The sequence below is a fragment of the Jaculus jaculus genome, chromosome 4, assembly GCF_020740685.1.
Source record: "Jaculus jaculus isolate mJacJac1 chromosome 4, mJacJac1.mat.Y.cur, whole genome shotgun sequence".
NCBI classification, from domain to species: Eukaryota; Metazoa; Chordata; class Mammalia; order Rodentia; family Dipodidae; genus Jaculus; species Jaculus jaculus.
This window is the reverse complement of record NC_059105.1, coordinates 159,671,104-159,684,809: the sequence shown is the minus strand read 5'-3', so window position 1 is coordinate 159,684,809 and position 13,706 is coordinate 159,671,104. Positions and strand designations below refer to the sequence as shown.

Here is a 13,706-nt window from a genome sequence, read left to right as displayed (position 1 = left end):
CTTTGCAGGCAAATGCCAGAAGTATATTTTTTATTCTTTTTTTTATTTTTATGTTTTTTATTTTTTGAGGTAAGGTCTCATTCCAGCTCAGGCTGACCTGGAATTCACTATGTAGTCTCAGGGTGGCCTTGAACTCTTGGCAATCCTCCTACCTCTGCCTCCCAAGTGCTGGGATTAAAGGCATGTGCCACCATGCCAGGCTTATTTTTTATTCTTTTAATAAACCTTCATGGGCTGGAGAGATAGCTTAGAGGTTAAGCCTTTTGCCTGCAAAGCCAAAGGCCCCAGATTTGATTCCCCAGGAGCCACATAAGCCAGATGTACAAGGGGGCGCATGCGTCTGGAGTTCGTTTGCAGTGGTTGGAGGCCCTGGTATACCCATTATCCCTCTCTCTCTCTCTACCTATTTCTGTATCTTTTTCTCAAATAAAAAGAGTCTAAAATAAAAAAGAAACCTCCACACTGATTTTGTTTTTGTGGGGGGGGGGGGGTTGCGAGGTAGGGTCTCTCTTTTAGTCTAGGCTGACCTGGAATTGACTCTGTAGTCTCAGGGTGGCCTCAAACTCATGGCAATCCTCTACCTCTAGCTTCCAAATGCTGGGGTTAAAGGTGTGTGCCACCATGCCTGGCTTCCACACAGGTTTCTATAGTGGCTACATTCCTATGAACACTGAGGAAAGGTTCCTCTTTCCCTACATCCTTGCCAGCATTTGTTTCTTCTTATTTATTTATTTATTTATTTATTTATTTATTTATTTATTTATTTTTTTGAGGTAGGGTTTCACTCTAGTCCAGGCTGGCCTCAAACTCATACCAATCCTCCTTCCTCTGCCTCCAGGGCTGGTATTAAAGGCATGGGTCACCATACCCACATCATTTGTTTTCTTTCTTTTTTAAAATTAATTTATTATTTATTTATTTTGGTTTTCCGAGGTAGGGTCTCCCTCCAGCCCAGGCTGACCTGAAATTCACTCTGTAGTCTCAGGGTGGTCTTAAACTCTCGGTGGTCCTCTGACCTCTGCCTCCCGAGTGTTGGGATTAAAGGCGTGCGCCACCACGCCCGACACTTAAATTTATTTTTTATTGACAACTTCTATAACTGTAGACAATAACCCATTGTCCCTCCACTTTCCCCTTTGAAATTCCACTCTCTGTCATACTCCTTCCCCCTCTCAATCAGTATTTTATTTTGATGTCGTGATCTTTTCCTCCTATTATGATGATCTTGTGTAGGTAGTGTCAGGCACTGTGAGGTCATGGATATCCAGGCCATTTTGTGTCTGGGGGGAGCACGTTGTAGGGAGTCCTACCCTTCCTTTGGCTCTTACATTCTTTCCACCACTTCTTCCTCAATGGACCCTGAACCTTGGAAAGTGTAATAGAGATATGTCAGTGCTGAGCACTCCTCTGTCACTTCTCAGCACTATGGTGTCTTCTGAGTTGTCCCGAGGTCACTGCCATCCGAAAAGAGAAGATTCTCTAAGCAAAAGTGAGAGTAGCCTTAATATATGGATATGAACATTAAGAGAAGTGCTTACCGGGCAGTTTGATGCGCATAGTACATACATTTAGCCAGACAGCAGCAGACATTACACCCCTAGGGCTCATGACTACCCCTATTGTAAGTTTTCGGTCTCAGGGATGTATTCCCTGCCATGGAGCGGGCCTCCAGTCCAATTAGAGAGCAGTTGGTTTCTACCATGACAGACGTGCCACTATTGCACCCATTTGCTCATTGGGCCTGGCTGGCCAAATTTAAGACTTACAGTGTCCATTGTTGAGTATCTCCATTGGTGATTTCTCTCTCTCCCATTGAACTCCATGCAGCAAAGCTTTTTCCAGTTTTCTGTCAGCTGGTCTACACAGAAGAGGTTTTCCGCTCAGCTCCAGCAGGATTTCTCAGTGGCCTTGCAGCCTAAGTATGTGGGGTCGTCAGCAATAGGGTCTTACCATCTATTCCTGGCGGGAAACCAAGAGCCTCGGCAACGGTCTATAATGTTTTGGGGTTATCGGGAAACTCCCTGGCCAACAACTCACTGGAAGGTATCCCATCCCTGGCACTGAAAATTTCTCTAGTAACAATCTATGGCTTCTGGGTGTTCCATTGTCCAAAAATAGTAGGTTTCCATATGACTTAATAATACCCTCTTAGATTTTGATTAGCCCTCCCCTGACTCTTCCTTTACTCAGTTTCTTCCCCTGACCTCACCTGATGATAGATATTCTAAATGACTTCTACTCTCAAAGTAGTTCTTTTGTATGTTTGTTTGTTTGTTTGTTTGTTTCCAATGCAGGGTCTCACTCTAGCTCAGGATGATCTGGAACCTACTCTGTTGTTCCAGGCTGGCCTCAACTCACAGTGATCCTCCTACCTCTGCCTCCTGAGTGCTGGGATTAAGGGCATGTGCCACCATGCCTGGCTCAAAGGAGTTTTAATTTGCATCTCCCTGCTAGCTAAGGATGTTAAACATATCTCTAAATATTTATTCATTTATTTGAGAGAGAGAGAGATTGAGAAAGAGAGGGCACACCAGGCCTCTAGCCACTACACACAAACTCCAGATGCATGCACCACCATGTGCATCACGCTTACATGAGTTCTGGGGAATTGAACCTGGGTCCTTAGGCTTCACAGACAAGCACCTTAACTGCTAAGCCATATCTTCAGCCCCTTAAACATACTTTGAAATATCTATTGACCATTTGTGCTTCCTCTACTGACAACTGACTGTTCAATTTATTGGCCCATTTAATGAAAAGCACACTTGGGGGAAGGGATTGTACCTAACATTCTTATTTTTTTTAATATATTCTCTATATATATTTAAATATTTTTTTATTTATTTGAGAACGAGAGAGAGAGAGAGAGAGAATGGGCGAGCCAGGGCCTCCAGCCACTGCAAAGGATCTCCAGATGTGTGCACCCCTTTGTGCATCTGGCAAATGTGAGTCCTGGGGAACTGAGCCTTGAACCGGGGTCCTTAGGCTTCGCAGGCAAGCGCTTAACCGCTAAGCCATCTCTCCAGCCCAATGTGTTCTATATATTAGACCCCTGCCTGAAGTACAGCAAAAACTTTCTGTTCTCCTGTAGGCGGTCTGTTCATTTTGCTGATAAGTTTCTTTTACTATGAACAAGTCTTTTAAGTTGGGTGTGGTGGCGCACGCCTTTAATCCCAGTACTTGAGAGGCACAGGTAGGAGAATCTCTATGAGTTCAAGGCCAGTCTAGAACTACAAGAGTGGGATTCAGGGAAGCCTAAGCAAGAGTAAGACCCTTCCTAAAAAAAAAAAAAAAAAAAAATTTAAAGAAAATAAAAATATTTTAAATTGTATGTCATTCCATTTAGTTATCAATTCTTAGAGTTATTTTTGTGCCTATATCTTGAGGTGGTTGCCCTGTGGCTTTCAGACAAGTACCTCTAAGCACTATTTCTCCAGCCCCTTGCCCTGTCCACTTCCCATTCAAGGGCAGTATCAGTGAGCCTGAATTACTCCTAGTTAAGAGCATGCAGTTCTGGGGACCCCAGTGCTACAGACAGAGGGAGTAGAGAGGCACCCTAGGGAGTCAGTTAGGAAGGACAGGCACAGTGTTGATTTAAAAAAAAAAAAAAAGTCCTTGGAGCCTGGAGAGATGGTTTAGCAGTTAAGGTGCTTACCTGCAAAGCCAAAGGATCCAGGTTTGATTCCCCAGGAGCTACATAAGCCAGATGCACAAGGCGGCACATGAGTCTGCAGTTTGTTTGCAGTGGTTAGAGGCCTTGGTGCACCTATTCTCTCTCTCTCAAAAAAAAAAAATTTTTTTTTTCCAAAAACCCTTGGAACTGGAGAGATGGCTCAGCAGTTAAAGTGTTTGCTTGCAGAACCTGATGGCCTGGGTTCGACTCCCCAACATCTATGTAAAGTCATATGCACAAAGTGGTGCATGCATATGGATGGCGCGTGTAGTGGGTAAGAGGCACTCATTCTCTCACTTTCCTCCCTCCCTCCCTCTCTCTCTCTCTCTCTCTCGCTCTCGCTCTCTCTCTCTCTCTCTCTCTCGCTCTCTCTCTCTCTCTCTCGCTCTCTCTCTCTCTGTCTCCTTGCAAACGAATACAATATTTTTAAATCCTTGAAAGACATCCAGAAATGGCTAGCAGAAATGTATTTTACTCAGACTTTATTTCTTTTTATAAAATATTTAATTTTATTTATTCATTTGAATAAGAAGGAAAGAGGCACAGAGAGAGAGAGAGAGAGAGAGAGAGAGAGAGAGAGGGAGAAAGTGAGTGAGTGCCAGGGCTTCCAGGCACTGCAAATAAACTCCAGTTGCATGTGCCACCTTGTGCATGTGGCTTACGTGGGTCCTGGGGAATCAAACCGAGGTCCCTTGGCTCTGCAGGGAAGCACCTTAACAGTTAAGCCATCTCTCCAGCCCTCAGACTTTATTTCTTGTAAGATGATGTGAGTGGAAAAAAAAAAAAATTGGGCCCAGATCTGGACCTCCAAATTCTGGGCTAATGGGTTTGCTGATTTCCTTTGTGGGTTGGGACGGAGACAGAAACCAAGCCCGGGAAGAGTCACCTCTGTTTGTGGATGGCTGTGACCCCACCTGGCTGAGCAGGCTTGCACTGGGATCCAGGGCTGTTTGGCGCGCACGTTGAGCGCCATCTGCAGGTAGGTGACTAAAAGTAGAAGAAAAATATCTGGCCGCGGATCAGGAACAAAAAGCCCAGAAAGTTCTCGCAACAGTCTCCGCTTCTCATCATCCCGAAATTCGGCTTCATTGGGATTAACATCGTGGGTCAGGTCGGGCCATGCATGGGAAATTAGCTCGGATCCTGGCATGCTCCAGACAGAACTTTGATTAACTTTGTTCACTGGCGACCTCTTTTCAGCCCAGAAAGTTTTATTCAACCCTGGGTGTAGTGTAAAGGTATATAAAATAGTTATTCAAATCAAACACTTACTAATAATAACTCATAAAAACTTACTGTAAGGGCTGGAGAGATGGCTTAGCAGTTAAGACGTGAGCTTTGGAAGCCTAAGGACCCAGGTTTGATTCTCCAGTACCCACTAAACCAGATGATGCATAAGGTGGCTTATGTGTCTGGAGTTCATTTGCAGTGGCTAGAAGCCCTGGTACGCCCATTCTCTCTCTCTCTCTTTCTCTCTTCTCTCCTCTCTCAAACAGTTAAATAAAATGTTAAAAAAAAATACTTTAAAACAATTATTTATTTGAGAGCGACACGGAGAGAAAGAGGCAGACAGAGACAAAGAGACAGAGAGAGAGAGAGAATGAGCGCCCCAGGGCCTCCAGCCACTGCAAGCAAACTCAAAATGCGTGCGCCCCCTTGTGCATCTGGCTAACGTGGGTCCTGGGGAATCGAGCCTCCAACCGGGGTCCTTAGGCTTCACAGGCAAGCGTTTAACGGCTAAGCCATCTCTCCAGCCCCTAACAGTTCTTTATTAGACGTATAAGCTTACCGTGACTTAAAGAGAAAAACAAATATATATACTAAGATGGATACACTTATAATTTTTACATTATGAATTAGTTTTGGCTAAATATTTATTTGCTACTGCAGGACACAGAGCATCTTCAACACTTTTCAGAGTTGATCAATATTTTTATTTGTCATTGGCAGTATCAAGAACCTCATTTCAAATAAATAACGTAGTACAAAATGGCAAAAGCATGTGTAGGGCCATTATGGAAATTGTTGGAAATCTTGTCCTAATCCCAAATCAAAATTCATTAGCCGGGTGTGGTGGTGCACGCCTTTAATCCCAGCACTCGGGAGGCAGAGGGAGGAGGATCGCCATGAGTTCAAGGCCACTCTGAGACTCCATAGTGCATTCCAGGTCAGCCTGGGCCAGAGTGAGACCTTACCTCCAAAAACAAAACAAAACAAAACAAAACATAACAAAAAACCCAAAAAGATCCATCTCAAAAGCATGATGCCTGGCAAAAATTTCATGAAAATTGAAAATATTGGGGCTGGAGAGATAGCTTAGCAGTTAAGGCATTTGCCTGCAAAGCCAAAGGATCTTGGTTTGATTCTCAAGGACCCACATAAGCCAGATACACAAGGGGGTGCATGCATCTGTAGTTCATTTGCAGTGGCTGGAGGCCCTGGCACACCTATTCTCTCTCTCCCTCCCCTTTTCTCTCTCAAATAAATAAATAAAATTGAAAGTATAATTTCTCCCAAGTTTGTAGACACAATATTCATATATAAACAAGGGCTGGAGAGATGGCTTAGCAGTTAAGGTGCTTGCTTGCAAAGCCAAAGAACCCAGGTTTGATTCCCTAGGACCCATGTAAGCCAGATGCACAAGAGCTGGCACACGCATCTAGAGTTTCTTTGCAGTGGCTGGTGGCCCTGACACACCCATTCTCTCTCTCTCTCTCTCTCTCTACCTGCCTATTTCTCTCCCCCTCTTTCTCTCAAATAAATAAAATAAAATAAAATAAAATAAAATAAAATAAAATAAAATAAAAACAAAAACAACAACAACAAAAAAAAACCAGGTGTGGTGGCACACACCCTTAATCCCAGCACTCAGGAGGCAGAGGTAGTAGGATCACAGTGAGTTCGAGGCCACCCTGAGACTACATCATGAATTCCAGGTCAGCCTGGGCTAGAGTGAGACCCTACCTTGAAAACCAAATAAAATAAAAGATAAAAAATAAAAGAGGGCGGGGGTGGGGAGGGAGAGAGGGAGGGGGGAGAGGGAGAGAGGGTCAACTGAGGCTGGGAGTGGTGACATAAGCGTCCTACGAAGATCACCTTTTTTCCCTCCCCTTCCCTTCCCTTTTCTTGGAATTCACTATGTAGCCTCAGGGCGGCCTCGAACTCACAGCGATGCTCCTAAACGCTGGGATTAAAGCCACCACGCCGGGCTTTGAAGATCACATTCTGTGGGCTCTTTTCTTTCTATAATGCCAGCCTGTAGCAAAACTGAAACTTACGTTGGGTCAAGGGTCAGCTGTGGATTGGTTGGATGGCGGGCGGGGCCCAAGGTAGTGGACCCTATGCTCAGGTGGACAGAGGTCAAATGGATAATTCGCCTTTGGGGTGGGAGGGTAGAAAGACGGGAGGTGCTGGGTGCGTGGGTGGGGGTGAGGGGGTGGGAGCAGCACGCTGTTCCAATTCCGGGAGACTGAGCTGGAGGCAGAAACCAGAAACCCCGGGGCCCGGGGAGATGTTTCCAGGAAACGAAAGCGAAAGAGACGGAGTTAACTTTTGCAGAGCTGCGGTTGGGTCGGCCCCAGCACAGCGGGCAGCGAGCGAGCCGGGATGCAGGCGTCCGGCTCCGACCCCTTCCCGCTGCTGGTGGAGGGGTCTTGGGGTCCCGACCCCCCAAAGAACTTGGCCACCAAGCTGCAGCTGTATTTCCAGAGCCGGAAGAAGTCCGGGGGTGGGGAGTGTGAGGTCCACCAGCAGCCCGGGAGCCCGTCGCGATTCCTGGTGCTCTTCTTCCCGGAGGACGGTGAGGGACGCGCGCGGCGGGGTCCAGGAAGGTGCGCCCGGGTACCGTCCTGGGCAGGGGCGCACCGGGGCGCTGCGCTTCCTGGAGGAGACACGGGACCTGGGAGTCTTTCCATTCTTTTCTCTTGTTCCTGGTGTCGTTTAAGTGTGTGAGGGGGTCCAAGGGGATTCCTCATGGGTCACGGAGGGTCCTGCGGGGTCCCTGGGAGAGGGGCAGAGGCAGTGCTGAAAACGGTCTTACCCTGGATGTGGATGCGCCGCTAAGGGCTCCCCGGAGGCCCACCTCCTCCCAAGAACTGTTGTAAACAGGGTCGTCCCTTGAGATGCTTTCTTTCGATTTGGGCTAGTGTTTAGTGCAGAGGAGAGAAGCAAGAGAGAGGAGAGCTGGGAGGTTTCGCAGTTGGAGCGATGGAAGGGCCCCACAGGGATCCGCGAAAAGAAAGGGAAGGAAAGTGGTCTGGAGAGATGGCTTAGCGGTTAAGCACTTGCCTGTGAAGCCTAAGGACCCCGGTTTCCAGGCTCGATTTCCCAGGACCCACGTTAGCCAGATGCACAAGGGGGCGCACGCGTCTGGAGTTCGTTCCCATTCTCTCTCTCTCTCTCTCTGTCCTGGTGGAAGGCCCTTGGCCTGGGCTTTCTCTTTTCCTGGAGGGTTTGCACACACCTGGCCCTGAGAGGTTTCGACCTTCCCCGATTCTCAGGAGTAACTCTCCAACTGAGGCACCTGCCCCCTGCCCCCAGGCAGGTTACTCAGGGAGGGCTCCCAGCCCTGTTCTAGAGATTAGGTACAGCGACCCTGGAAAGGCTACAGTCTGAGGATCTCTGTTGTTTGTTGGTAACCGCACGTGAACAAAAACGGACATGAATGTATAGATTATCAACAGCACCAAGATATACCAAGCACAAGATATAGCTTTTTAAATATTTTATTTTATTTTTTTATTTTTTAAAATTTTTATTTATTTATTTGAGATAGACAGACACAGAGAGAAAGGCAGATAGAGGGAGAGAGACAGAGAATGGGCGCGCCAGGGTCTCCAGCCTCTGCAAACGAACTCCAGACGCGTGCGCCCCCTTGTGCATCTGGCTAACGTGGGACCTGGGGAATCGAGCCTCGAACCGGGGTCCTTAGGCTTCACAGGCAAGCGCTTAACCGCTAAGCCATCTCTCCAGCCCTAAATATTTTATTTTGATTTATCTTTTTGAGAGAGAGAGAGAATGAGAGAGAGAGGGGGGCAGATAGGGAGAGAATGGTGCGCCAGGGTCTCTAGCCACTGCAAATGAACTCAAGATGCCCGCACTACCTTGTGCATCTGGCTTAAGTGGCTCCTGGGGAATCGAACCGGGGTCCTTTGGCTTTTCAGACAAATGCCTTAACCACTAAGCCATCTCTCCAGCCTGATATATAATATATATGCGTACATTTGTGTGTGTGTTGTTGTTTGTTTTTTGAGGTAGGGTTTCACTCTAGCCCAGGCTGACCTGGAATTCACCATGTAGTCTCAGGGTGGCCTTGAACTCACGGTGATCCTCCAACTCTGCCTCCCCAGTGCTGGGATTAAAGGCGTGCACCACCATGCCCGGCCCAAAATGCAATTTTTGTAATGCTAATCCAATTCTAGCCTTCACAGGAGAGGCCTGCTGACACAGTCCTTCTTTCATACCCTCAACACAAACAACGCAAAACTGATTCAAACTCAAACTTGTTTATGGACAAGGTTCTTAGGAAGAAGAAAGTCCCCATTCAGTTTCGGTTTCCTACTTGAGTCATCAGGAATTTCCTAACAATGAATCTACCCCTTTTCACTCCTAGGCAAAGCATTCCTTTCCTGTGGAGAGTGCCAATCCCGGCTCTGCTCTCCAGGAAGCAGCCTCAGCAGGAGGGAGCACCGCATTACATGACTTTATGCACCCTAATCTATAACAGAGAAATAGTACTACCAAGCCTGTAACGTAGAATCCAACTCCACTTATCCTCTTTGTGGGATCAAATTCAGGGCTGTGACTATATCAGCAGATGCTCTCCCATTGAGCTACCCTTCTAGGCACTTATAATATTCTAAGCCCTGTTTAGATGGAGATATATGTATATGTGTGTATATATATATATATATATATATATATATATATATATATATATATATATGTGTGTGTGTGTGTGTGTGTGTGTGTGTGTGTGTGTGTGTGTGTGTGTGTGTGTCGCCTGTATAGGTGTCCTTGGAGTAAGGAAATCCATCTCCTTTTTTTCCTTTTAACTGAATACGTGTAGATTTTATTTCCTTGGTATAATTCCTAAAAAATTCAGTAAGACAGCTACTTACATTGAATTTACATCGCATTAAGTATTGTAATTACTCTAGAGATGATTTAAAGTATGCAAGATGATGTGCATAGGTTCTATGCAAATATTGCTTTTTTTTCTGTTTTTTTGAGGTAGGGTCTCACTCTAGCCCAGGCAAAATTGCATTTTTTTAGATACATCTTTTTTTTTTAATTTTTAATTAATTTATTTGACAGCAACAGAGAAAGAGGCAGATAGAGAGAAAGAAGGGGCGCGCCAGGGCCTCCAACCACTGCAAATGAACTCCAGACACATGCGCCCCCTTGTGCATCTGGCTAACGTGAGTCCTGGGGAGTCGATCCTCAAACCGGGGTCCTTCACAGGCAAGCGCTTCACCGCGAAGCCATCTCTCCAGCCCAACATTGCATTTTTTTAATATGAGGGTCTTGAACATCTTTGGATTTGGGGATATCTCCAGGATAGGGGGTTTGTCCAGTCCTCTATAGATAACGTGAGATGGTTGTATATTCAGTAGAATGTTCTTTTGCTTTCTGAAGAAAGAAAATCCTGGCATATGATACATGTTGGCCAGGTTTTGACATTATGACAAAATATCTGAGAAAATCAACCTATAGGGAGGAACTATTTTTGGCTCATGGTTTAGCCCATTTTTGGTTGGGACTGTCGTGAGGCCGAGCGTCACAGTGGGGAGTATGTGCACAGTGGTGCTCTCTTTTTGGGGGGTCATGTGTATGAGTGTGTGATGTGTGTGCACATGTGTGTATGTTTGCATGTGTGGGTGAGGAGGCCCGTGAGCATGCTGGAGTTCTGCCCCCAGGACCCATGTAAACATCTGAGCATGGCCCCACATGTCTGTAACCCCAGTCCTGTGCTGAGCAGAGACCAGAGAATCACCAGGTTCACAAAACAGCCAGCAGGCTCCGGGGGTCACTAAGAGACTTCAGCTCAAGTAAGAATGGGCGGCCGAGCAATGGAGGGAGGCACCACACGTTCGCTTTCAGGCCGCCACAGGCGGGCACACGGGATGCCACCCGGGCACATAAGCATGCATATACCACACCTCATGCACGCACACGTACGCACACACGAACACAGCATATCACATTAAACACATGTGTAAACAAACAAATATTGGAAATTATTAAAAAAAAAAAAGCCGGGCGTGGTTGTGCACGCCTTTAATCCTAGCGCTCGGGAGGCAGAGGTATGAAGATCACCATGAGTTCGAGACCACCCTGAGACTACAGAGTGAATTCCAGGTCAGCCTGGGCTACAGTGAGACCCTACCTCAAACAACAAAAATAAATAAATAAAAAGAAAAGGAAACTCGATATGACTTGCTTATGGCTTCCAGGGTTCCTACCAATCTTTAGTCGTCTCTCCAGCTCAGGACAGTCATGCTGGAGAGCATATGGTGACATCTACTTCCCCATGAAGGGAGTTAAGAGTCTGACATTTGGGCTGGAGAGATGGCTTAGAGGTTAAGTACTTGCCTGTGAAGGCCAAGGACTCCAGTTCGAGGCTCGATTCCCCAGTACCCACGTAGGCCACATGCATAACGTGGCGCATGCATTTGGAGTTCGTTTGCAGTGGCTGGAGGCCCTGGCGTGCCCATTCTCTCTCCCTGCCTATTTCTGTATCTCTCTCTCTCTTTCAAATAAATAAATAAAAATAGGGCTGGAGAGATGGCTTGGCGGTTAAGGCGCTTACCTGCAAAGCCAAAGGACCCAGGTTTGACTCCCCAGGACCCACGTTAGCCAGATGAACAAGGGGGCGCACACATCTGGAGTTCATTTGCAGTGGCTGGAGGCCCTGGTGTGCCCATTTTCTCTCTCTCTACCTGCCTATTTCTGTATCTCTCTCTCTTAAATAAATAAATTGAAAAGCAAATTTTTTTTAAAGTTTTTAAAAAATTACAATAAAAAAAAGAGTCTGGGGCTGGAGAGATGGCTTAGTGGTTAAGCGCTTGCCTGTGAAGCCTAAGGACCCCGGTTCGAGGCTCGGTTCCCCAGGTCCCACGTTAGCCAGATGCACAAGGGGGCGCATGCGTCTGGAGTCCGTTTACAGAGGCTGGAAGCCCTGGCGTGCCCATTCTCTCTCTCTCCCTCTATCTGTCTTTCTCTCTGTGTCTGTTGCTCTCAAATAAATAATAAACAAAAAATATTTAAAAAAAAAAAGAGTCTGGCATTTCCTCTGAGGTTGGTTCTAAGGCCTGTTTCTGGGTGGGCATCCCAACAAAATCCCACTTGACCTGCCCCCTTCACAGAGGAGGTGGGACAGCTGTCAATCCTCCCTTTACGAAAGACTATGTCAGCCACATCAGACATGAAGCCATCATTCAAGCCAGGGTGACCGTTGCAAATAGCAAATCTCCCTCCCGATGGTCTCTTTCTCCCTCGCTTCTTTGCGCACCTCTCCTGTGTATTCACTCCTTCCTGAGGCAGGTGAATTCCCTTTCCTCTCTCTGGCTGTTACTTCTAATGGTTCGTACAGCCGACAGCACCCATAGACAGCATTGTCCACGGTGGAAGTGAGGCTCCATGGAAGTTATTTCCTTACAGTTAGGCAGCTGATCCATGGCAGAATTGGAAGTCGATCCCAGGATTTTTGTTTGTTTTTGTTTTTGTTGTTCCAGGGTAGGGTCTAGCTCTGGCCTCTGACTCATTGCTATCCTCCTACCTCAGCCTCCTGAGTGCTGGAATTAAAGGTGTGCACCACCACACCTGGCCCAGGTTAGGTTTTTATTTTTTTATTTTTATTTTTTTGCTTATTTTCACTTATTAATTTGAGAGCAACAGACAGAGAGAAAGAGGCAGATAGAGAGAGAGGATGGGTGCACCAGGGCTTCCAGCCACTGCAAACGAACTCCAGACGTGTGCGCCCCCTTGTGCATCTGGCAAACATGGGTCCTGGGGAATCGAGCCTCGAACCCGGGTCCTTAGGCTTCACAGGCAAGCACTTAACTGCTAAGCCATCTCTCCAGCCCCAGGTTAATTTTTAAGCGTAGCCCAGTTGCCTGATGTGCTAATTCACTTTTTGTTTGCTTTTTCACTTTTTTAAAAAAATATTTTATTTATTTGGGGGGGAGGGGCAAAGAGAGAGAGAAAGAGAATGGGTGTGCCAGGGCCTCAGGCCACTGCAAACAAACTCCAAACACATGTGCCACCCTGTGTATCTGGCTTATATGGGTACTGGGGAATCAAACCTGGGTCCTTAGGCTTTGCAGCAAGCGCCTAAGTGCTAAGCCATCTCTCCAGCTCTGCATTTTTTTGTTTTAACTTTTTGTATCTCTTCTTTTCTACTCCATTAGCAGAGGTGAGTTTATCAGGCTAAGGGACTGGATGAAATAGGTTTAAAAAAAAAACTTTAAAAAAATTAATTTGCGGGTCTGGAGAGATGGCTCAGCAGTTAAGTTTCTTCCCTTCAAAACCTAAGGATGCAAGTTCGATTCCCCAGTACCCATGTAAAGCCAGATGCCCAAAGGGGCACATGCACCTGGAGTTCGTTTGCAATGGCCTAAGGCCCTGGTGCACCCATTCTCTGTCTCTCTTCTCTCTCTCTCTCTCTGTTTGCAAATAAATCAATAAATAAAAATATTTTAAACATTATTTGCAAGCAGAGAGGCGCAGAGAAAAGAGACAGACAGAGAATGGGCATGCCAGACCTTCAGCCTCTGCAAACAAACTCTAGATGCATGCGCCACTGTGCGTCTGGCTTTATCTGGGTACTGGGGAATTGAACCCAGATCATTAGGCTTTGTAGGCAAGTGCTTTAACCACTGAGCAATCTCTCCAGCCCTGGAATAGCTTTCTGACTAGCCTCCTGGTCATTCAGCTAGCGGCTGCCTTTCTAAAACATGGCGTTCATCATTACATGTTCAGTACCCTGGGCTCTCTGGGAGGGATTTATTTATTTATTTATTTATTTATTTAT

The 13,706-nt window shown here is 46.4% G+C and overlaps 1 protein-coding gene across 1 annotated transcript in view; it reads left to right on the top strand.

Annotated features, from left to right (window-relative positions):
- The first annotated feature begins 7,249 nt into the window (after positions 1-7,249).
- Positions 7,250-13,706, top strand: part of LOC101616146 (protein mono-ADP-ribosyltransferase PARP14) — a 58,108-nt gene continuing 51,651 nt past the window's right edge. The window contains exon 1 of the mRNA XM_045148460.1: positions 7,250-7,472. Within this exon, the coding sequence (XP_045004395.1) occupies positions 7,280-7,472 (193 nt within the window). The 5' untranslated portion in view covers positions 7,250-7,279. The remainder of the gene's footprint in view (positions 7,473-13,706) is intronic.